The 26,521-nt window shown below is 37.4% G+C and overlaps 1 protein-coding gene across 3 annotated transcripts in view; it reads right to left on the minus strand.

Moving 5' to 3' along the window:
* The window catches only part of ASXL3 (ASXL transcriptional regulator 3), a 129,947-nt gene that overhangs the window by 67,176 nt on the left and 36,250 nt on the right, over nt 1-26,521 (minus strand). Inside the window, exons 4-5 of one of the 3 annotated variants that reach the window (XM_068671778.1) lie at nt 7,167-7,275; nt 5,697-5,808 (exon numbers count right to left, since the gene is read on the minus strand). In XM_068671778.1, coding sequence (XP_068527879.1) covers nt 5,697-5,808; nt 7,167-7,275 — 221 coding nt within the window. Of the gene's footprint in view, nt 1-5,696; nt 5,809-7,166; nt 7,312-26,521 lie in introns of those variants that run through there. The other 2 variants (XM_068671775.1, XM_068671774.1) reach the window with 2 other exon arrangements.

Consider the following 26,521-nt stretch of genomic DNA (forward strand, 5'->3'; position numbering starts at 1 on the left):
CAAATTAATATTGCTACCATATGCTAAAGACTATAGTCTACCTCAAGCATAAAATGTCTGTACACACTCTGGAGATACAAAACTTCACAGAGAACCCCCTTAGGAAAACATACACACAAAAACTCTCTCTGAAATATCCATAAAATTCAATATTTTCTTTGGGTGACACAGATCTATACTTGCATTGACATAAATGGTCACGCTTTGCCAACGCAGACGTATCAAGTAATTCACCTCCATCACTCTTTGATCTCTAGAGCTCAACTTGCAAAATCTGAACAATTCAGAATGCGACTGTTGCCATCAGCTTTTGAAAATGAAAACCAGTTTGGGAGTTGGTTAATTGCACAAGTTCACCAATGCAAGCAAAACCAGATGCATATATCAAGGGCCCTACTGTGACTGTAAGATTCTTTTCAAAAAGTAATACTTGCACTGTGAAATGATGAGTAACATTCAATCATGTTTTGGAAATAGACATCAAATACCCTGTCAGGATGGTAGCTTGCACTGAATCACATAATAATCTGAGGAGAATTTTGTGCCCAGACATTTAATAAATCTTTGAAAACTGCGAATCCTCGTTCCAAAGGAAGTCAACATTTTCCACTGAAAATGTAGTCTGTCATCACTAAGTCACCAGTTTCTAAGGCCTCATAACTGCTAATGTACAGAAAAAACAAAACACACACACACAAAAAAAAAAGGGATGAGACGATCTCTCCCTCAAGCTCTATGTTATCTTCTCATTCTTATGCCTTATTGCCACAGAGGCAGTGCAACATACAGAAGTTAAACTTAATCTCAGGTATAGTACTTCTGTTTTGTAGCTACTTGTGGTGAAAAAGACAAACAAACAAAAAGCAAAAAACCGGAAAAGTCTCTTTCAGATGTGTCTTCCCAACCTCAGTATGTTTGGGCTCCTATTCCTTTACCACTCTACAGCTTAGAGAGCCTACCTAGCATCCAGATATTGCCACATACAACAGACATGCTCAGTAGAAGCAGCGGCATCGTTCTCAAGAAACAATATGCTAAGGATGACAGGTTTCCCTCAACTGCCAGAAATTCTGTTCTCAGAAAGAAACTGAATACATAAACGTGGACTCAGCTTTCAAACAATGGTGAATGCTCATTCCTCCCAATAGGATTTATCCTAGCAGCTTCCTAGTCCAAAAAGCATAAGGCATCCAAGATCACAGCAGCTACAAAGACAAAATTTCAGGATTCAGCAAGAATCTGATCCTCTATCATCCATTTACTACCTCTAAGAAAACTGCCTAAGAGATTAATTCTGCCAGTTCATTTTTATATTGAAGAACTTCCAGTTTTCGGAAGTGCTGCAAACCACGGCGTCTCAAGAGGAAATTATATTGCTCAGCTCTGGGCAAACTTCAGGCCCTCTGTTTGGGTTGGGCCTGGGGAGGGAAGGCATGCTACCGCAGGGATTGCTACCTCCTCCACAGTTAGATCATTGTGCATTCCACTGGCTTGCATGAAGACAACTTTTAATCAACTGCTCTCCGTGGCTGATGGATTACCCCTGGCTTCGGAAACCCTGGGGACCAGTGCTTTTTTGAGAACAGAACATCCTATTGATGGGCAAGAGGATATTATAGTCATCATTTTCCCAGGCAACAGTAATTGGGATTTTAATTCTTTTACTGACTGTGCCTTTACTTGCTGCCCTGTGTTTGAGTGAAATGGAATTTACAAAAAGATACGAGAGACTATTAGAGACCTTCTGTAGAAATCCCATTCCAAACAAAATCAACTGTAATATAAAGCGTTCATTTCACATGTGCCTTGGGAGAAGGTGGGGAAAGAGATTTCTCCACAGCATCTGCAAAATCCTGAGGTGTGGCCTTTCTGGTTATCAGTTTAACAGTACTGATGTGGACTAAGAGCTTTTGCCACGTCATGCATTTATAACTGTGAGAAGTTTGTATTTTATTATGCTAATAGAATTGTTCAGTAGCTTGCATTATACTGTGACTGCTGTTTGAATGTCAGCTGGTACTTTTTAGTCAGAAAGCTGAAGACTGTCATCTAAAAGCCCACGAAAAGACAGTGGCAATTGCTGAAGTTCATGACAGGGTCTCATCCTCAGTTTCCAGCTAACTAACTTTAAAGAGGCACTTTTAGACCCTTGCTAAACAACTTCTCTTGGCATCTGATCATTCTGTTGGAACTAGGGCTTCTGGACTCTATCACACTGGAAACGAGAGCAAATTAAAAATGCAATCAGACAGTTAAGAATACAACATGAAAACAATATCTATTGTTTTATGTCTCATACATATTAAGGCTGAAAGGAATTGCTGTATCTATTGACCTTTTCTAAAACATCAGCCAGAGCATTTCACAAAGCATTTCTTATACTGGAACTTTTTTTTTTTTTTTTTTTTTTATGCCACAGAATACTTTTCTGTAATCCCAGTTTTAGTATGCATAGCTAAACTGATAGGCATCTGGTTAGGTTTGTTCTGCTAGACCAAATATTTTCTATAGAAATAACTTTTTAAAAATATTTACAAAATGATCAAGTCATCTCATCTCTGATAAACTAACTAGACTGGCTTTCTTAAATTTCCCAGAGAAATGGAGGTATTTGTTCACTCAGGAGTTCTAATATCTTTTTACTAAATCCTTTCCTATTTTCCCTAATTCTTTCTTACAGCTATATTGAATGCAGTACACCACTAATCATTTAACTAGTGCTATACCCAAAGGAAAAATTGCACCTATACACTTTAATCAGTATTACCAGAATTATAGTCCAAAAACTGCATTGGACTAATTAGCAAAAGCATTGCATTTATGTTGAATTAATTTTCTACTGTGAAATCTGAAAAGCATTTCAGATTTACTGATTTTATTGGAAAAATATCTCCATTTCACAAACATAACCTTTTTAATTTACTTTAAATTCTAATAAAATTCATGTTGCTCTAATCATTTACAAGGCTATTAGAAGGCATCTCAACATTTTTATTTATTATCAATAAATTTAATCAGGAAGGATTTTACACTTTTCAAAAAGTAATGAAAAATACCTTGAATGAAAAAGGATCAAATCACGTCCTCAAGAGAACAGCAAAAATACCTATTTTGGATGGTGATTCCTACTCCTCTGCAGATCTACTAACTTGCGATTTTCAATCCACTTAGAATTGGCTGCATTTCTTGGTCACGGTGCTGTTTTTAAGCCAAGCATTACACACTGCAAACGTACACTTACAGAATTCTAAATATATATCAATAGATGCCTTTATCAACTAAACTTTCAGTCTGACGAAAAGCTATTATCAAACATGTTTAACAAAACTAAGTCCCGTATCAGCTGGCTGATACAAGATATGCTGTCTTCAATTCCTTATTGATTACACCCAGCCTTGGTCTTTCTAAATACAATATAGACTCACTATTGCCATCCCAGTTACTCTTTTTTTTTTTTTTTTGTTAAATATACAAACTTCATAACACTAGAAAAATTAAAAAATGTCATGTTTTCAAAAAATTAAAAATATCACAATTTGTTAAAGAGCAAAATATGAGGGAAAGTTCTCAGCTTTAAATACAATCTAGGTGTAAATTACTGCTCTACCACAAATATTTAAAAATGTTTAATTTTAGCAGCTGCTCTTTTATGCCACCCTAAGTGCTAGAATGATTTTTATCACTGTAAACTGTGAAAATAGTATTCAGCCTCCTCCCAGTCCAAACCCAACAATTTTCTACTTCTGGCATTGTGGCACTGCTATTTACATCCTACCATCCTAAATAATTGCCAGGGTTTTGCCACTATTTTTGTTTGTTTTTAAGTAGCAACATAAACTTGCTTTCCTGTCTATGACTTGAAATGCGACTATTTACACTGCTTTTCATTGCTGGATTCTTCCTGTGACTTAGGGAAGTGTCCATCAACTGAATATCGGACAGGAATTGTTGAAGAACTACAAATATGTATGTTCACTTTATACATGTACATGCAGTACAGACTACATAAGCATAAAAACACAGTGTTGCAGTATTTAACTTTTAAACATAAAATATCACAAAGAAGATGTAAAGCTGTTTAATAATTTATGACATTTGTTTTTCAATCAAGCTTCATAACTTCACCAGCAGATTCAAAACAACCTAGGAACACAGAATCACAACACAACCTGAGTTGGAAGGGACCCACAAGGACCATTGAGTCCAACTCCCAACTCCACACTGGACCACCCAAAAATCAGACCACATGTCTGAGAGCATTGTCCAAATGCTTCTTGAACTCCAGCAGGCTTGGTGCCGCGACCACTGCCCTGGGCAGCCTGTCCCAGTGCCCGACCACCCTCTGGGTGCAGACCCTTTCCCTAACCCCCAGCCTGACCCTGCCCTGTCCCAGCTCCATGCTGTTCCCTTGGGTCCTGTCTCTGTCCCCAGAGAGCAGAGCTCAGCGCCTGCCCCTCCGCTCCCCTGTGAGGGAGCTGCAGGCTGCCATGAGGCCTCCCCTCAGCCTGCTCTGCTCTGGGATGAACAAACCGACGGACTTCAACCTGTCTTACGCAATCCCATCACTCCTATCATAGAATATTTTGTAATTTTTCAATGCTGTAATGAGCAATACTTAAACAACAGTATCAGTCCTGTACAGCTCTAGCATAGAAGCCAAGTGAGCCACCAAAGATCAAAAAAGGCAATCTGTAGTAGAAAAAAAAGGCATGAATCTTTTCATGTCCTAGTTACAAACAGGACACCCTCTCACCATACACAAAGTGACCCAGAACAGTCAGCTGCAGGCAAGCAGTGGGACAGGTTCTGAGCAGGTGGGCAGAACTGATTAAGGGAAGATTTATTTCAGAGATCCTCGAAAGTTTATTTTATTTTTTTTTAATAAAACATTTTCTTTACAAACACTACATGAGTGTACCTCTAATAAGAATATTAATTTCTATTACTTGCAAGTTACGTTAGGTGACTGAGGAACTGTTTTTTGTTTATGAGCAATTATACCTTTCAAAAATAAAAACACTGATTTTCTAAAACTGTTTGAAGACATTTTAAGTGCTTGCAATGTTTCAGTTTGTTGTTATTTGACGAAAAGAAAAGAAAAGAAAAGAAAAGAAAAGAAAAGAAAAGAAAAGAAAAGAAAAGAAAAGAAAAGAAAAGAAAAGAAAAGAAAAGAAAAGAAAAGAAAAGAAAAGAAAAGAAAAGAAAAGAAAAGAAAAGAAAATGCACAGGATTCAATTCAATATGTCTTTATGCCAAACCAACATGGCATCAAGGAGAACCTCTGCCTGAAATAAGTAAAAACCTCATCTTTGTCCTGTGCCCAGAACACTACTGAGAGACCCCACAGGTCCATGCTTAAATGAGTGGGGTATATCAGTATCTGGCCACTGCAAGTTTGAAGCCTGGTAATGCAAATTACTCATTAGCTGTAAGGCCTAGAACAATGATAAACCATGAAATTATCTACTCAGCATACACCTAACAGCACTACTCATTGTCTTTTACAAAACGAAATCAAATAAAGGCACTTGGTGTTCCTGATTTAATTATAAAGGCAAAAGAGAGAAGCTACTAAAAAATAATTCTACTGCGCACAAAACATTACTCTATAGAAATCACACCATGAAAATCTTATGTAAACAGTACTTTATCTTTTCCCCAAATACATCCTCTAACACTGAAATTAAAACACCTACCACCATTTTCTTCTCCATTATTATTGTTTGTCTCAGCCATTTCAGTGCCATCTAACTCAGATTCACATCCTAAATCCAATGTTCCATCAGTAGGGCATGTTGATTCTTCTTTCTATGGTTAAAATGAAAAAGAAAACTAAAATTAACAAGAAAAAATTACACATTATTCCTGCTGCATCTCCAAAAATAGATTGCTGCAGTATATTCATATGCTTACATTTCAAAACACAGAATAAAATTAAATATGCTTGTGAGTTATTTCAGAAAAAGACATAAAAAGCGACCTTCATGAAACAACTTTCAAAGCAAAACCAAAAAAGCTACTCTGTGAAGTCATAACATTTTTATTTAAAAACTGTCAAATAAAATGCAAGTTTTTCCACTTTTTATTTTTTATTTTTTTATCTTTTTAACAGAAACAGACTTGTTTGGCTGTTAAAAATCCTAGTCTTCCAGTTGAGTGTCCAGAATGCTGCAGCAAAACACAAATCCTTTAATGTTTCTTTTTAGCTTGTGCCTGTTTCCTGAATTCAAATAGCTAAAGCAACCTGGAGCTCACAAGCATGGGAGTGACTGTGAATACCTGGATTTGTGCCAAGAATATCTCCACATTTAAAGCAAAACAACAGCATTTGTTTTAGTAAATTAGGAAATGGAGCTTCTGAAATCTATTAATTCAATTTTGCATAAAGAATTTTTAATTATCAGGAACAAGCAAATCTGTATGATTTTATGTTTTTAAAACCTTTATACATATTTTTTCTGCCATAAATTACAAAACATCCTTTCCCTCACCCCTCTAGCCCCAAATTTCAATTAACTACATTTAGACTGCCAAACATATAATCTCACTCTCTTGTTTCTCACCTCCACTTCACATTCCTGCACTGATTGTGAAACCACTCTAAATTTGATCATGTACAATAAAAGAAAAAAAATCTATCTATAGAAATCACCAGAAACACACCAAAAAAAAAAGACAAATAAAGAGGAAAAGAGAAAGCATAAAGACAAAATTCCACCACTATAATTAAATTCCCTGTCAAAAGTAATGACACAACCTGTACATTTAAAGCTGATTTATATTAGACTTGCAAACAATTTTCCACTATGTAAAAATAAAACATTAATCTGATTACTTAACAAGAAAGTCTGTGATTCTCTTGAGCTCACTGCTCATAAAACAAAGGCCTTTCTCTGAACAACTCTGAAAAATCAGCATTTTAGCTAAGCTACATGTTTTTTATACCATATGCTAAATTCAAGAACATGTATATGCTTTCTAGGATAAAACATTCAATGTTTACTTTCATTATAAATCCTTTTAAAAGACATCTGAAAGCAGTTAGAAGGACTATCAGGTCATTTCCTCTCCAAAGGATCTAATCTGTTTACCTTTCTATCTATTGAGACATTCATAAAATGGATTAATAGCACTATGTACTTTCTATACACAAAATTTAAACTTACTTTGAGAGCATAGAGTCCCGACTTCCCAGGGATTTTGAAGAATGTTCCATCACCTACACGAGTGTTAGTATGAAGCATTGCATTCAGGCAAGCTAATGGAGAGGTTCCACTGAAAAATAAAATTGTGCAAAAATAAAGCAGTCCAAGATTGAGTGCCTCTTGTAAAACTATTCCCTCGGTCTATTTTTTTTTTTTAAACTCATGCTTGCCTGGCTTTTTTTTTTTTTTTAATTCTCTCAACCCTGAAAACATCTACATTACAATAACAGGCCAGTTTCAAACTTAATCATATGCATCTGTCCCCTAGGCTCGAGGCAAAAAGTCTGTGAATTATAATTATGCTTTTCTTCATACAGCAACCAGCTCCACATTTGAAGAGAACCAAAGTCCAAATATTTATGTGAAATTACTTCGTAAATAACACCATGAAGCCTCATTTTTAAAATGTTACAGACAACGTGGCTGCTGCACATGAATGATCAAAACAGTACCAAGTTCAAGGGCAGCTGCATCCTATAGGATGAAAGGCAACAAAAGAATAATAAAGAGCCCAGGAAGAACACATTAAAATTAAAAGTGATATATAGTTAAGCCTTCTCCTGGCTTAACACGGTCAACATGGATTACTATATATAAATATAAGTACATTTATACCTTCTGTAAAGAACTATCTTTCCAAATTATAATTGTTTTAAAGATTAAGAGATCAACCTACTCAAGATAGTAATTAAATGCAATACCGTTGTGAAATTACCGTGCATGTTAAGAGACTATTTAAAAAGGAACACAACATGTTAAAAAAAAAAAAAAAAAAAAGAGTACTCGTACACAAACCTCCCTATAATAAATATGTTTTAATACAGCAGAAAAAGAATGCAAATGTTTCTACCCTAAATAAACCTATACACTATTTATACACTATTGTGAAAAACTGATCTCAGAAACCTGGGGATGTAAGTATTCATAAATTGTTTTACTTCATTTTATTTTTAAAATTAAATTGCTGTACAAGATTTAGAGAGGTACTATAACATCTCTGTCCCCATTTACTGACTACTGTACATGGCGTACTCAGGGACTGAATCGGAAACTGTGCTTCTTCCCTGGGGTCGTCAGCCGGCACACGCGCTTATCTTTAGCCACGTAAATATATTCCACTTGGTTAAGTGGAACAATGCCTGCGCATTAAATTAAGTGTGCTGCTGAGTATTTCAGGTTTAATTATATACTCAACTATAAAGCAGGATCAGGCCTTCAAAAGTCCATTAAAAACTACTGCTCTTTATTATGCAATATTTTAAGAAAGCATCCAGTCCTTGTTGAAAATTGCAAGACTAATCTTTTCTTAAAAATAAAACTGGACTGAAATTGTCATCTTTCATATGATGATGGTGCTTTCTGTTGCATTCCATGGCTCTGTAACAACAAAATTCGTCCTTACTATAAATATATTCCTTTAATGGTAAGACAGATAATGTGGTAATTGCTCTTCCAGTAAAAATTGAACAATGATAAAGTGTCCTCAGGACTGGAAGTCCTGTCCAATATAATGTATTTACTGTTGGTCACATTACTACATCCAAAAAGTACAGGTAAAAATGCTGCTAAAAAAGCATCAGATATTTAACACATATATTTTAAGGATTTTAAAATGTCCACATGTCCAAACATGACCATGCAATATGCAAAATTATCCATTTTGTTTTTTTTTTTCTAAAAAAGAAGAAAAGAAACTAATTCCACATCTGTTTTAGATATAATACTGTAACATAATATAAAACTAAGTATTGCAGAAATATAATGATACTGCTAGCAGTAGCAAAGAAGATATTAACAGACTTCATTTTAGTTAAGTTTAACAATTACTTTAAAAAGTTTGGGAATAAGTAGTATACATCTCTTTACACATTTTCCTTATTGTATTAATGTTTGACAAGCAAAGACACAAGGCGTTTAATAGAGCAGTTCTAGTTGCATAATTTCTTCCATATGGTAGCATACATAACATGAAGCAATTTAGACCCTCACAGTCTTGGATCTTTTTAGTGAAACATTATCACAGATTAAGATTTCTCTGCAAGATAGAAAGAACTTGCTGACTCTGCAGTGGAAGACAAACTCAATACATCAACAAGAAACAAAACTGGGTATGCTTGCATGCAGTGATCTGCTTCATTCTCTTATCCCTCTATAGAAATTCTGGACCCCTCAGTTACTTTTAGGTATCATTAAGCAATTAAAATGATACATGATGAATGAACCCAAACTAGAGGATTTGGCAATATCTCATGACCACTACTGTGTTCACAGCAGATATCTTAATCTTCGAAGTCTAGCCAACTGGCAAGTGGACAATAGAAACTACTCTGACTTACAAAGAAATCCGTATCAGCTACTGAGCCAAGAGGTACTTTAACTACTGTTATGCTTGTTTCATAAAGATATGTGCAATTCCTATGTAATTTGGCTGTAGCCAAATTACTTAACCAAATTACTGTAACCAAAGGGCTGTGTCCACCCTTCTTGAAAAGTGGACTTGCATATATCTATAATGGTTTACAAAACAAAACACAAATCCTAAAGTTGCAAATGAAGTAGTAATCCGGATATTGTGGGGTAGGATTTATTTTGAGCTTGCAGCTCAAACTGAAATCCCATGGTGTCACTGCTATTTTGACTCATATTAACCAGTCACTTGCCTATTCTTCTGTCAGTACAGGCAACTTTAAAATTCCCAGACATTACCCACAAGGGATGCTGGAAATGCCTGAAGTATACTCTATCACAACACAGGGAACTGCGGTTAGAAAACCTAGCAATCAAAGGTCCCATGGTGCAGGCTGATGTCTGAATCATAGGGTAGTTTCTAAAGGATCCATACTACTTATTGCATGCTTTCTAAATTCTCCTCAGCCTAAGGCCATATTCACTCTTCTCAGAACTGCTGGCATATATTAATACATCAGCCAAGCACGGCCAAATACAAGGCTCTAAGTATCTTTGAATGTGAAAGGTTATACAATTTGACCTAAGTTCTTGAAGCACTCCACATCAGTTCAACTTTGATTCCATAAAATCAAATTGCTTACAATAACTTTTAACTTTGCAACTCAATATCTGTGAATTTTCACGGCCACAACATATTCAAAACCAATATGCTGAGTTTTGTTGCCACAGTCTACATATGAGGAATATGTTTAACATTTACAGTCTTCAGATGCAGAACTTCCATACTATTTATCATCTCTCAGGTGAGGTCGCTTTAAACCACTGTGATATTCTTAAAGTCATATGTGGAGTCACCTTTTGCAGCAGAATGTCTTTAAGATTGACTGTTTTCTGCTGGTAATTTATTTTATATATACATGCTTCTTTTTTTTTTTTTTTTCCTGCTGGTACGTTATTTTATATATACATACCTACCTACATAAAAGCAGTACACTTATACCTGCATGCTTTCAAAAAGATTTTTAAAAAGTTACTTACTTTCTGCAAAGTTGATATGGAGTCACAACAACCAGCGACATAGGAAAGAGAAAAAATGACTGATTAGCCTTCCAATATAAAAGTTCTTAATAAAATTTGATCATTTAAAAGACATCACACATTTCAAGTTTCAGATACGCTCTTCCCCAATGTCACTGTAAGTTGGCAGTAATCAAGCATCCTTCCAAATATCACAAAATTCCTGCACATTATAAAAGCAAGCTTTTCACCCCAACTCCTCCAGCCAAAACTATCTCCAATATTTTGTGATTCTGGGCTCCCTCTACTGGTCACGAAGCCGGTGATACCTAAATCCTAACACCAGCCTACACAGCTTCTATACACAAAGCTTTGCAAACACATTTCAGGCAAGTACAAATTTCTGTTACTTTCTCTGCTGATACTTCCCCCCAAAACCAACAAAACTCTGTGAAACAGAAGTACAAATACTATTTATTTTTATATTTAAAACTTCTCAAACACACAGTTTTATCAGAAAAAAAAAAAAAAAGAAAAAGAAAAAGAAAACTTCTGTAGTTATACTTTTAATTCTAATGGTCTTCACTAGACTGCTTGCCAAGAGAAAAAGGATGATGTTGGCAAACAAGATGTTTTAAATATGGAAAATAAAATGCCTAAAGCCAACCTATCCAGACAATATAGTACGGCAGACAGTGAAAGTGCCCTGCCGCTTGGCAGCAGGCAGCATTTCAGCCCTTCAGCCCCCATGCCTGCAGTGCAGCCCCTTCCCAGAGCTTCCCAGGGTTCCCACTGTGCTCCTAAATAGGACGATGAGTGCTGTAAGAGGAGCACTTAGCTGTCATAAATGTGATTATTATTTGTTTGAAATCATCTGCTCATCTCATACAGATCCATAAATAGTCACAAGGCAGCAACAACATTTTCTGCACTGCTGGAAACAAAGTGAAGGGTCCATAACTAATTTCTAGACCTGATATGAAGTCACATAGAGAAAATAGGCTTATTGTGCATGTGAGTTAAACCAGTTTGGGGGGAATTGCAAGCCCTCTGGAAGAAAGAGCGTAAATTTAGAGGTATCTTGATGAACAGGAGACAGAAATTAAAATCAACATGAAAGTCAGTCAACAAAATAGTTAAGTCCTATGCAATAGAACATGATATCAAATACTGAAAACACATATTTTCATGGCAAGTCAAAGGGACAGACACAAAAACACAGAGAAATGGGTCAGAAAGTAATGAAAGCACCACCGACTGTATTAACAGAATGGGTCAATTGCCATCAACTTGATTCTGGGCCCATTTACACAGAAATGTAGACAATAAGTAGAAACACTGAAAAAGAATGAGTGTGATAACAAGTAAGAAAATACAGCTTATAGGGAAAAGCTGTAGAAAACCCATTTGCATGGTCTAGAAGAGTACAAGAAGGCCTAATGGTAATTTTTCAGAAGAATTTAAAATGCTGTTGGAAGTCAGCAGAGACAAACATTCTTCACATTCTTAACTGGGGGAAGAAAAAGAAAGTTGTCAGATTGTCTAAAAGTGTGAAAGTAGCTGTTATTGTTTTAATCAACACTATAACAGGACAAGGAAGTTTGTAAAATGATCTTCATCAGAGGATTAAATAAACACCTCTCCTGGCTGGTTCACATACTGGAACCTGTCCCAGTGATAACATTCATATTGAATCACCTCTTGAGAATTATGTCCAGCACTGCATCCTAGGATTCTTCACCTCTTTATTAAACAAAATTTTTAGCCTGAGACTAACTGCATGCCCAGACCAATGAGAGGCTGCTGACCACTCCTGAGCTGCTCTCCCCCACAGCCGTGCTTGACTGAGCCCTTGGCACTGGGGCTCTTCCAGCCCAGAAGGAAGAACCACGAGAGGTCTAGGAGACCGAAAAAAATGAAGACATTGTACTGTATTTAAGTGGTACAGCCACAGGATTATTCTCCTGGCTCACAGAGAAGTAGAGAGCATGAAGTGAGTGGCTGAAATGATGCTGATCAGCACAAAGTTTCCTGTCAACCATCTACAAACTTTTCAGCAGCAAAAGCTTCAAGTTTGTCTACATGTAAATAAATCAAATCACAGGATGCTGAAGTCTTGCCCTCATTCCACTATCTTCCCTGGTTATTTTGTAGATCTCTACACAGGAAGACTGAAAGTAGTATATTCCCTTTCTCAACCAATGTAAAATATAGACTATGTGTTCCAGGTGTAATTGCATTCAGACTCATTGTCCTTCTTTCAACGGACAGCAAAATCATGGGCTAAACATATTAATCCAAACTAAACCAATTTAAAGTATCAAACAGAAAACTTGATTTGAACAATTAATTGAAATCTTGCATTGCATTTTTTTCCGTTCATTTTCCTTTGAGAGGTTAATTCTTTCATTGCTCAAAATTATTAAAATACCTTAATCAACAAATAGACATTTAATGTAATATTACTCTTTGCTAATCAGGAGACTATATATACATTCAGCAATTATCTAACTTACCTTACAGAAGCTAATCTAAATTATTGTATTTTCTTATGTTAAAATAGCAATAACATCTAATTTACTAAAAGCTTAAAAATGTACTTATTTGTGGTAAGCTCTTTTGGGAAAGAAACTGGCATTTGATTGGCTTTTAAATACTGAATGAAAATACACTACATATATGTTGGATAGAAAAAGGAAAAAAATATATGAGAGTTTTCAAAATATTACATATCCAACATAATTTATTAAACAATACAAATATTATCTTTTACTATGTAAGTAGTAGGTAGCTAGGGAACTATCTATTAGTTTTCTGTGAAGACTAGTGAAACTGCAGAGCTGGTAGATCTCAGCTTCTCACGCAAACTTTTTATTCATAATTTGGAACAAGAAAAAAGCATTTTTCTTTTTGAAGTTCCGATTGGCTTCTGAATTTTAAAAGGACTACTAATTTGCACTACAGAAAATTCTCTTGATACCTACAGTAGGTATGACTGTCAAAACGAGTTATGTTCTAAAGTCTTAACCACTTAAATAATAAATATAGTCATAATAAATAAAATCTTAACCCTTAAGCAGTTCTTTCATATGGTTTTATAGGAACTGAAGTACGTATGAGTAGAATATATGTATATTTGAACTTTATATTTATACCATTTGAATAATAGTTACATGTAAATTTTAATCTCCCAATTGGGTACTTACATATATTCTAAAATAAAGTTTTGAAAAATCTTAAAATAAATTGATATTAATTTTTAAGCTTATTTTTTGATCTATTTTATCCATGTTACCCAAAATTAACATCAAATTTGTTCTCAATTGGGCAGTACCCTAAAGAAAATGTTTGCATCTCTGGTCCTATTCATGCTTCACACTTGGCACTTAACTTTCAGCCTCAGAATATTACAAATATAGCTACTATTTTTGAACTGAGTAAATAGCCAGAAAGCTTACAGCTATCAAGCAACAAAACAGACTGAGACAGCTGATTTGACCACAAAGTCTCATAGACTGCAAACAAATCCCAGAAGATGATGGGGAAAGAGCCCATATATATAAATATATATATATTGCTGACATCACTTCATACCCAACCCTTACACAGATTTCTTGGTTTTCTAGACCAGCTGAAGACAGAGTCAAGAGTATTATTAGTATGATGGGAAAAACACAGACCAGTACAGACATGCTAAAACATAACACATTCTTCACAGATACCCCGTGTCTGCCTCTAGCTAGCGGAGCATACCTCTCAGCTTTCACTGAAGTTAACCCAAGTAGTGACTCACAAATATCTAAAGCAGAAGAACCAGTGATGAACTCGAACCTTGTCCGTTGTAGCTTGTGAGGGAGTTACAAGCAGCTGGAATCATGGTTGACTGAAGTATCTGACATATCACCAAGAAAACAAATCTTTTCATTGTCCTTCAAATGTGAAATAACCTGCAGCAATACTGGAGAGAAATTCAGCGTCGATACTAAGTTCAAGCCAAGTATCACGCAAGGATATTTTTTGCATTCCTTAGCAGGATAATAGAAAAAGCTGCTTGAAATCTCATTAACAAACTCACCTAGTCTGGTTTTACTTTTTGAGCTCAGCAAAACCTGGAATCAGGCAAGGAGCCAGAACTGGAGCTGCTTCCACAGAACTAGCAGGTGTCCTCTGTCTGTTATCAAACCGTCTCTGAAGTGTAAAACAACTCTGTCTTTCCTGGGAGGAGTGGCAAGCAGCCACCCAGAGAGACAAAATATTATTCAAGTCTTCTGTGAAAGGATATATGTAATAAACAAAAACTGGAGATTAAGCCACTACCCTTAAGACCTGTTCCTACCACTTCTAGGAGCCTCCCACGTGAACCAATCTCCCTCCCTGCCTTTTGTACGTCTACTTAGAGCCATTGTGGGCAGTGACTACGTGACACAAGCACACACAACACAGCACAAACCTAATGAAGCCCTAGCCATGTGTCATCCTATAAAAATCACGGTGGACAGACTGGTGGATGAAACTGCTGGAAAACAAGACCAAAAGACAAGGGATGCTGATAAGAAAAGGATGTTTTGTTTCTCTGTTTAGGAGTTTGGCAGACTGGTTGCCTTCACCCACAGACAGTAACAGGTGACCAATTGACCACACAATCCAAGATACTTAGGTTCCTATGTAAAGCAAATCTCATGACTACCCACAGATTATTCTTCTACGACTCAGTAGCTAAGAGTTTGGCTTACTCTTACAAATAGTGGTCTAGCTTTAGTTGTTTTTCTTTTTCTTTTATCACCTCTTAGTTGTATTGTGGCACTATAGTATATCTGTTTTTTCTTTCTTTTCCTGAGGTAAAGACTACTGAAAACACATCAAATCTGCCCTCTGCTCTGTAAAACAGACTTTGATAGACATTTCAATCAAGTTCAGCATTTCTACCCCTACTTTAGAGAACACTCCGTGGTCTGAGGCCACGACATACGTGCTTTCTGGTACTCTACCACACTGATAATGAGTCTTTCTAATGTCTAGAGTAAAATGTATTGTAGCTCCTTGTAGTGGCAGTCTGGAAAAACTTCGGATGGTATCAAACCTGAGGACAACACCCATAGCAATATTCCAGAAAAAAAAATAAAAACTGTTCTGTGGTGAAACCAGAGCTTTGTCAGAACTCATCTAAAACAATGAAATGAAAAGCCCCAGGAACTAAAGTTCATCACAAATCTCAGTGCTCCTTGCGTCAGCTAGGCTTCTTGCTTTTTAATAAATTGGTTTCTCCTACATAAAAGCCTTTATATATAGAAGTTCCAGAACCTGTCTAAAATTTAGAGTGTACCTGAACACAATTTTACACGGCATGTGAAAAGAAAGAGCTATTGCCATAGTTTTCTGAAAACATTTTTTCTCAAAAAACAAACAAACCGCAAAACAAACAAAAAAACATAGAAAGTACCTTTGGAGACATAGATTTCCTCAAGGTTTATATAATACATATATATTAAAACAAGATGAGAAGAAAAAATTAAAAGCACACAAACCTATCCTACCAACACCAACTTAGAAACTGCAAACAGAAGGATACAAACATGCTTTCCAGAAATTTAGATATTCCTAGCTATTATTTTTGCTGATTACCCTTGCCCCTTGGTCAGCCATTCCTCTGAGTAGGTCTCCCTAAATATATCTCCCTTTTTTATTGTTCTAAAAAGTATGCTTGTAACACCATGACACCTCTTTAAATGATATTCACATGTGGCAACAAGCATTCCTCAACCACAAAGGAAATGAGACAACAAGTTTTACAGAGAATGTTTACACTTCTCTGTGTTCTGAAACACCTGGGAAAACCTCGGCTTTCTCTGCCTTGAGAAGAAAAATCTCAAAGAAAGTATACACAGTAAAGGCATTTCTGTACTTTGAATCATTCCCGTTTTGTTAGATGTACTACAGACAACACAAGAATAAAGCAATGCTAACCAAAGAGGGAAAGAAAAAAAAAAAAAAAAGAAAAGAAAGCATTTAAATGTGTTTTTAAAAGACACAGGCAAAGATTAGAAGAATATCCTTTGAAATCATCCTAAAAGAAAATGTTTCAGAAAGAAAGTTATACCAAAAGAACAAGAAATCCACATGTATCAGAGATGGTCACAACAGCTAAAGTGTTCTCCGGACTGAGAACACCCTCCTCATTCAATTTAACTTGAAAGAAACTTTTTGATTTCTTTGTGTAGCAAATTCATATGCTGGTCAAATAATATAGTTCTCTCTGGCAGCTACTTCCCACACAAGAATAAGTTTTTTCTTTTCTCTTTTAATAAAACATTTCCTTTTAATAGTTTTAACTGATTTCATTAAAAAGCAGTAGTACATTTTTCATTTTCTACTCTAATACCTATGATCAGCACGAAGGACAAAATTATAAAGAAAGGAAAATATGAATTCCTGCCACATGAAAGGCACTCTGGAGTAGAGGTTAAAACACGGCTTTCTTAAAGAAACCATGGTTTTGATATATACAATGTCTTATTTTAGTATCAGATTTCACAAGCCCTTGTGGGTTTTAAATACATATGTTTAGAAAAATGAAGTAATGACTGTGCTACAATCAGAAATGTACTAAGCCCAAGAAAAACATTGCCACAAAATGTGCAATATATAAAATGAAAACGAAAAAGAAGAAGAAAAAAAAAAAAAAGAAAGCAAAAACACTCTTCCAAGTATTCTTGGCTTCATGTTGGGTGAAGCTTACTCTGAAAAAAAATAATAATAAAAAATAAAATGGTGGAAAGTGACTATGCTGAACAAGAAATAGTAATCACCAAATGCCTTTTGGCCTCTAAAATTTAATCATCCTACACAAGGGACCTCTATGAATTTATCCCAAGTTTTCTTGTTTAATTTGGCTTTTTAACTGGCCACTCGCCACAATGACAACTTTCTTTTGGAGTATCTTGTGTGTGTTATTGAGATATAACTGGTTAGTCTAAGGCAAAATAAAATATATACACACACAGAGAGCTATTTTTAACAACATTAAGCTCCACCAAGGTTCACACTCTCATATCACTGTAGATATTTTATAGTGGAAGGAACTTCCAGAAGTCATCTAGTCCAACCTCCTGCTCAAAGCAGCCACTTGGATCAGGGCCTTGTCCAGCCAAGTTTTGTGCAGTCTCCAAGAATGAAGACTTCTCAACCTCTTTGGACAACCCCCTCCTGTGCTTAACTGCTCTCACTGGGAAAATATTTTCCTTAGTATCAAATCAGAATTTTCCATGTTCCAACGTGTGTCTGTTGTCTCTCATGCTGTCACTGTGCAACCTCCAAGGGAAGCCTGACTCTGTTTTCTCTACACCTTCCCATTAGTTAGCTGCAAACTGCCATGAGATCCCCTTGAGCCTTCTCTTCTCTCGTGTGAACAAGCTCAGCTCTCTCAGCCTCTCCTCACACTTCACATGCTCTAGCTCCAACCATCTTGGTGGACTTTGCTGGACTCATTCCAGTATGTCAATGTCTTTCTTCTACTAGCAGGACCAAGACTGGATATATCACTCCAGATGTGGTCTCACAAGTGCCAAGCAGAGGGGAAGGATCTGTTTTTCCAACCTGCTGGCTATGCACACTCGTTCTGACATGGCCCAGTGCGAACTTGGCCCTCTTTGCTGCAAGGCCACGCTGCTGGCTGACATCCATCTCCTTAACCACCAGATTCCCAGGTCATTTTCTGCCAAGCTGCTTCCTAGTGAGTTAGCTCCCAACCTGCACTGAACTGTGGGGAGCAGAACTGGGCACTAGTCCCGAGTGTGGCCTGACAAGCACTGAGTGTGATGATCACATCTCTAGCTCTGCTAGTAACGTCTCTGCAAACGCAGTGCAGGATCTGATTTGTTGCTCCAGCAGCACGCTACTAACTCACGTTCAGGTTGTTGTCCACCATGACCCAGGTTCCTTTCAGCAAGGCTGAAGGGCCTTGTTGATCCCAGCTTTTTGGTTACGTTGTCCTAGGGCAGGAGAACCTGCCATGTGAGGCAAGACTGAAAAGAGCATCTTTTCATGCTGTAGAAGAGAAGGCTCAGTGGGCCTCACCATACTTTTCTAGTTCTTAAAGGACAACTACAAAGAGGCTCTCTCTTCTCAAGAAGCCACATGGAGAGGACAAGAGGAAGTGGGTACAAGTGGCAGAGGTTTTGTCTTGGTATCGGGAAGAAACATTTTATAGAGAGAACAATCAATCACTGAAATACCTTCCTCAGGGACGTGGTAGAGTCTTCATCACTGGCAGTTTTCAACATGACTGAACAGAATGCTAGATAATCACATCTAGCAGGTTCCCCTTTCCACAAAAGGTTGGACCTTTTGGTCCAAAGGATCATCAATCCTTTGAGATCCCTTCTAATCCCTGTTCTATGATTCTGTGCTGCTGCGTGGGTTACTGTCTCCCAGACGAAGGATTTTGTTCTTGCCTTTATTGAATTTCTTGAGGTTCCTCTTTGCACACTTCTCTGCTGTATCAGTCCCTCTGAACAGCGGTCCAGTCTTCCAGTGCACCAGACACTGCCCACTTGAGGATCATATCCAAACATGCTGAATGTGCACTCTTTGAGAGACTCTAGGTCTTTCATAGCGACATTCAACAATAAGTTTCAGTATGCCTGAGCAACACCACTTAGTAAGTGGTCACCAAGTGGACGTTGCACCTTTGATTAAAACACTTTGGGCATTACAGCCCTGGCAAATTTCCATCCAACTTATTGTCGTTTTCCATCCACCTAAGTCTCTATCTCAACAATTTGACAGTGAGTATACTATGGGAGACTATGTCAAAGGCCTTGCTAAAGTCAATGTGAACAACATACTGGTCTTCTCTTATGCACTGAACCAGTCATCTAGTCATAGAAGGTGATGAGGCCGGTCAGTCATGATTTGTTTTCGCTCACTCTTAGCGGCTTTCTGCCACATTTGTTTAACTTGAAGAAAGGCAACTGAGACTGTCAGCAAAGATGCCACACAGATCCATCCCATGGATCCTGTCCCTGTTTAGTAGTCCTTACTCCTCAAAGAAGGTACCGCAGCCTGTAACACCAGCCATGCAGTTACATGTTGACTTATGGGATGTATCCTTGCTACCTCCATCTTTTCCCCTCCCTGACAGGTCTGAGAACACTCCCTGGGCATTTGTGCCACATACCCTGCAGTCCGTACTCTCTGCAGTCATGATACACTCAGGTTCACCACAGTAAAATCATGGTGGCAACATGGATGAACAACAGATGAAGTCTGAGGGCTGGACAAGCTTCAGCTGTATCCCTCTGCAACATCTGCTATTTGTATACACATGTAAACATCCAGATACAGCAAGTATAGCAGGTTGGGAGATGGGTGCCTCTGTCTCTGACAGGATAGGGTCTCCAATAACTATCATCCTCTTTCTCCTATTCATGTACATGTTTGGTGAAGCCTCAGCTGGGTCTCATGTCTCCACTGACAATCTTTCTCACCTCTTTCCAGGGCACTTATGCCTGTCTTTCTCTGCAGGCAGAGTATCTTCCTTCTATTGCCAGAAGTCACTCCCCACTGCAGCCCAAGGCCCAGTGTTCTTGTTGGATCATGGCCTCTGATGTGTCAGGAATAGTTGATGGTGAACATGTCCTATGGCATATCATTACCATCAAAGTCCTAAGTCCCACATTGTCCTGAGCTGATTTTCTGTGCCTCATTGTGCTGTTCTTGCACTAACTGCTGTGACAACTGCTAGGTCTGTCTTAGCAGCCTGTTTCCTGGGCTCTGGGAGCTGTACTCTCTGTACCAGTTCTACAGCTGCTTCTCAAGCACTCAGGTTCTTGATACTGCTCCATCGAGCTAGCTGAAGACAAAATGCATAGGTAGTCCATAATCAAAAGGTAGTCAACAGAAGCTGTCTGTAAGAGCTGACAGAGGCAAACACCTCCTGGCTCTGACCTGCAGCAGCAACCCACCAGAAGTCCCCAGAAGCAGCAGCTCCCAGAAGATGTTTACTGAAGCTTCCTGAAGAAGCCTGGAAACTGCTGCATCTGCTAAGTCTCTTGATAGCTGTCTCTGCTGCAGATCTGAAACAGAGTGGCAAATTGTACTGCAGAACAACAGCAGGACTTCAGAGCTGCTTCACCACCCACAGAGCAAGCCCATGGACCATCTGAGAGCAGCTTCATTAACTTTGTTGCATAGTGAAAAAGGGGAAAGAAATCAGAAAACTTGCCAGAAAACCATTGTGGGCCAGGTCTAGTTCAGAAGGCTGAGCGGGACACCTACTTCAGCATGCTACAACAAGAAAAGAAACCCTGATGCAGCCACAGCTCCTAGCCACTCTCCTCCACTGACCGATTAGAAGAGTCTCCTGCCTTTCCTAGCAGCCACAGCAGGGGCTTTTGTTACTGCAGCTGTGTCAGCAACAAGACGCCACACTAGAGTTAAACCAGTGATAGTTCATCTGCGTACCTGTGTGGAGTAGTTTTCATTTTCAGCAACAAGCACTGCATAATACTGGGCTCATGTCACTTCAGCCAGCTCTGCCACTCGAAGCAGCAACCTCACGTTCCTGCCCCCATGCCTTCTCTCCCACCCCTTTTTCCCTTTAAACCTTGATTATCTCCCCAAACAGCCATGTGCATGCTTGTGCCAGCACCCAAGGAGGTGTGCAGCCCAGAACAGGAAAAGCAGCTTGGAGAGAGCAGCATCATTCTTTCAGCTGCAATATTGGTTTACAGTAACTGGAGAAGGATGGCCTCAGCCTGACACAACTGGTTCCCATTTCGGACTCCTCAGAGCAAGTCCTGTATTTCACCCTCTGACAGCAAGACAACATGCTCCCTCCTTCAATCCTGAATTTATGTGCCAGCTGCAGCTGTGAGCAACCCTTGGTTTGCCACGTCTGGCCCATGAAGGCACAGAGGAGAGAAGAGGTGGAGGTACCAAGGCAGGATGACCAAGGAGCCCCAATACACACATTTCTCTGCTCAAGCCTGAGGTTGTATCCCTGCTCTCGCATGATTTCACTGCAGTTTTCCAGTGGCTGCCATTAAAACCAACTGCAAGCAAGTTTATAAAATTAGAATAGGTGCTCATGTACAGACATCTCCCACCTACACCTCAGGAAAAGAAAGAAAACACAAGAAACAAAACAAAACATGCTGTTAAGTGGTATTAGAAAGCAAGTTTAAAAGATAAGCATATTTCAGAGAAAGGGGTTAAGCTGCAGCAATACCTATCCATTCCAATGAAATAACAACCCACCAGTGCTGCTGAGCAAAGTTCACTAACTACTCTACAGTTTTCAAAGACTGCTTATATTTTATTAGAATTATGGTTGTTTTTTTTTTTTTTCAGTTCAGAAATCTTTAAATCTTGTAGAAGTTACTCAATGTTGAGCAACTAGACTGTAATACGAGATTATTTTATTAAAAAAAAATATTTCTCCCTGACAGGACAGCATTAAAACAAATTGCTATGCAGAACTTGAAAGTGATTTATTTTCTTTACTTTCACTAGCAAGAATCTTATTAAGCTTGGATTATCCTAATTAAATAGTTTTATTAACTTTGGCCAGTCTTTAAAATTGACATGTGCCAACATGCCGGCCTGTTGGAGCTTGTTATATTACGCCAATTTAGCCACACCATCCATCTGGCTAAGTAACCAATTTTCTAAATCAGTAAGAAAGTTTTTAGCTATGACAATTCCTATGGAAGGTTTTATGTGGAAAGATTATTATCTATTCATTCAACAGCAATGCTGAAACCACCAAGGCTGAATTATTTTAATATAAGGATTTAACTGTTTTTACTTGCTAGGAAGCGATTTCCAGGGTCTTGCTTACCACAAGCTAGTACTGAATACAAGTTCTTCCAGTCAGTTCAAGTTTTTGATTTTGCTTCTAACACTATTAAGCTATAAACCCCTCAGCTACAGTGGAGTTTCTTGGATTTCTTTCCTTCTAATTATTTTTTTTTTCTCCTTCCTTTTCCTTCTTTCTTCCTCATTTATTTATTCCTTTTTTTTCCCACTCTTTTCTGCTTTCTCCTTGCTTGTCTCCTTTTCTCTTTCCTTTCTGCCATTTTCTCTCCCTTCCCTCCTTCTCCCCTTCCTCTAGCTCCCTCCTTTCTTGTTCTCTCTTTTCTTCCCTTCATTCCCCCCCATTTTTTTTTAACTCTATCCCCTCTCTGTATATTCTCTTCTTTCTCCTTTCCTCTCTTTCTGTTCTTTTCTCTTGTCCTTTATCCTTTTATCCCTTTCATATTTTTTCCCCTCCTCCTTTCCTTTTCTTTCTGTTTCTTCTCTTTTCTCTTCCTCCCCCTCGCTCTCCCCTTGTGATCAGTTAGCCAAGTGCCCACCCAGCCACCCACCCAATACTCCTCCTCAACAGAAAACAGGGAGAAAATAGGATGAAAAGGGTCAAGACAAAGACAGGGAGATTGTTTACCAGTTACCACGAGATGCAAAACAGACTCGACTTGGAGAAAATTAATTTATTGCAAATTAAAATAGATTTGGGTAGTGAGAAACAAAGATAAACAAACAAACAAAAAAAACACCAACAAAACCAAAATGCTTCCTCCCAGCCACTTTTCCAGGTTCAAATTTCCTCCTTCAATTGCAGTTCCCCTACCTCACCCCATACTGAGTGGTGCATGGGGATGGGGGATTATGGTCAGCCCGTAACAGTTCCTCTCTGCAGCTCTTTCTTCATCACGCTGTTTGCCTGCTCCAGCGTGCTTCCTCTCCATGGGCTGCTGTCCTTCAGGAAGAATCTGCTCCACTGGGGGCTCTCCATGGGCTGAACTTCCTGCCAAGAACTTGCTCCGGTGTGGGCTCTCTGCAGGCCACAGCTCCTTCAGGAAATACCCCCATGCTACTGTTTCACATGCTCTGCTTTCCCCCCCTTCCTCTCTGTGTAGCTTTTTTGCCCTTTCTTAAGTATGTTATCATAGTGATGCCCTGTCACAGGGCAGCCCCATCCTCTCCTCACAAAGGCCGCCCCTGCAGCCAAACCACTACTAAACCCTTACCATGTAACACCTCTTCTTTCTTTTCTTTCCCTTTCATCTTTGTTGTTCCTCTCTCTCTCCTTCCTCTTCCCCCCCCCCTTTTCTTTCATCTTCTCTTATCTATTCTCCATTTCCCTTCCCTTCCTTTCTCTCCTATTTCCTCACTCTTTTTTTCCTCTCTCACCTTCCTCTATCCCCCCACCCTATAATACACTGTATCTGTAAAAACTATACTTTTAAATCAGAACCATAGTAATAAATCTTTTTATGAAACAACAATAAATGAGAAATGAAATTAATAAAATTCTGTTCATGTCTATTCAAAACAAAGAAATGGTAACACTTCATATTCCTTCTCACTAACAAAACTTGAAGGAAATCTCCACAGTTTCTTTCTCTTTCCTTTATTTACAATTAGGGCATGACATCTAAGAGACAGAATTTTTAATTTTGAAACTAAGCATCAAATTATGGGGTAATTATGCAGAGGTGTTGTATTTACTTTGAGCATCCAACACATTGCTTTCAGCCCAAAAGAAAAAGGAAGCTAGAAGTTATAAAAACAACTTACTTCTACATCTTAAGTTCATACTCAATTGACCAAAAAATTACTTAAAACAATTTTATAAAACCTATTATGTCACATAGAAGAACAAATAAAAAGAAACGTTCATTCCCTTTCAGAAGATTTTCCTCAATGTTCTTGTACTTAAAGAGTAATTCAGCACGTGAGTATGTTTTACTAAACCACCAGAGGCAGGGAAAAAAAAAAAAAATCAAACACTGATATAAAGAATGCAGACAGGGAGTAATCAAAGATTTCATCCAAAAGCAAATTATTGTTTTCTAGTAATATTTATTGCTACAAAAATATTTCTGTAAGCAAGAAAATACTATCATACTTTACATCAAAATAAATGCCACTACTATAATTTTGCTGCCTAATAAGTGTCAAGTATGTCTTTAAAATATTTTTGTTAAGAGCTTGTATCTGTATTCAAAGCCTGGAAATAAATATAGAACTGGCAATCACAGGAATTTCTGTATCTTTAAAAAAAATATAGCAATGCAAGATTTATTTTATTGGTTCAAATTAAAATATTTTGGTGGATATAAAAAGTTTAAGTTATATATTTGTTGTGCATAACAGTTTAACTTGGCAAAACAGCATAGCAAAAGGTTGGTTCTTTCCCTCAAAGCACCAAGCACATACTTTTATTTTTGTTTTAACTTAATCCAGCTGTTGTTGCAACTCGTGCTATTAGTAGATCTCCTTATTCTTTTTTGACTTAAAACAGTTCATTAAGACTGGAACTGACAGACTTAAATGTCTATTTATCGTATAATTAAAAATTAATCTTATTTTAAATGTCACAGAAAACACTTTAAAATTATAAAAATAAAATTATAAAAATTCCATCAAATAATTTGTGGAAGTGAAGCATTAGTAACTAAAACAAATACATAAAAGTTTTAGATTAGCCATACTCGATAGGCACACTGCATTCCATCTGAAAGAAAGCTTGATTCTGCTGAAGTCATTAATAAACTCCCTTTAAAAGTAGGGGCTGAGATACACACACAAAGAAAGAGTCAGAAAAATGTAATATAATGTGGTATCACAATCAAATTTCAGTCTTAATGAGAAATCATTGTCTTCTATCAGTCATTCTGATCACGGTCTCTAAATATTTTTTTAAATAAATAATTAAAAGCCTAATATAATATTAAAGCAATTGACAGCATCAACCATGTCATCAATTCAAACTCCTACCTTTTTTGAGTTTGTACTCGGAGATTGCTTTTATTCGTATTTCTTCAACAATGAATTTAATTTGTACACCCAATAGCTGTAAGTTCTAAGACTTTACTGGCAACGCTCAGTTTCACCCACCACAGTGTCAGAAGCATAGAAAAAATCTTCCAGCCACAGCCTATCAGCAGATTTATTTTCCCCTGTGTTGTATGAAGAGGCTACCATAAATGAGAGAGGATCACTACTAGTAATGTTTTACTTCCAAAAGGCAAGTTGGTGGCTTAAGGTGGCTTTTGCAAAATCTTTGCTCTGAAAATGTTGTATGTACATGTTAGCCACCTATATAATTTTCCATTCTCAACTAAAAACATAGAAAGTTTGAAGGTTGGGTTGGGAGTGCTAGTTTTGGGTGAAGGGGAGCAGACAGGTGAGTGAGTGAGTGAGTGAGTGTGTGTCTACGCTGAAAGCCAGCAGTCTTTTTAAATCTTCCCCTTTGTCATGTATTTTTGAAGATTACTTCTCAAGATGTTTCTTGTTGTCCTTTATTGGCTGTTTGTTTTTTTTTGTGATTGTGGAGGCCAGATACCTTTCTTGACACAAATGATTCCATATCTGATATGGCCACCTGAAGTATTTAAAAATTTATAAAACAAAACTCCCAGGTACATTGGTAACATGAGAAAAAAGAAAAGAAACAATATCAAGTAACAAGGGCCTTTTGCAAGAGAGAGTAATAACTGTGTACATCCCTCACCTGTTTTATTTGTGAATGAAATATAAAAGCAGGCAATTGAAACTCTTTTAGAAAAAAGCTACAGAATCTTGATAGCAGATATTTTAAGCAATCTTATTGGAACATGTAAAAGGTACAGAAAAAGATGAACATATAAAGAGATAAACCTGTAAAAGATACAGAAGTAGTTATGGATGCTTTAAGATGCTAAATAGGATGACTATTGATAGCTATTTTTGCCCTCCTCCCCCCCTTTTTTTGTAGTAAATAATATGTGCCATCAAAAAGGGCTACTATCAACCATTTATTTTTTCTCATATTAAAAATATAAAAAATAAAAGAATATAATAAAATATAAGAAAGCAATAAGAAAAAAAATAAAAGAAATGGGGGA

Source organism: Anas acuta, chromosome 2, assembly GCF_963932015.1.
Source record: "Anas acuta chromosome 2, bAnaAcu1.1, whole genome shotgun sequence".
Classification (NCBI taxonomy): domain Eukaryota; kingdom Metazoa; phylum Chordata; class Aves; order Anseriformes; family Anatidae; genus Anas; species Anas acuta.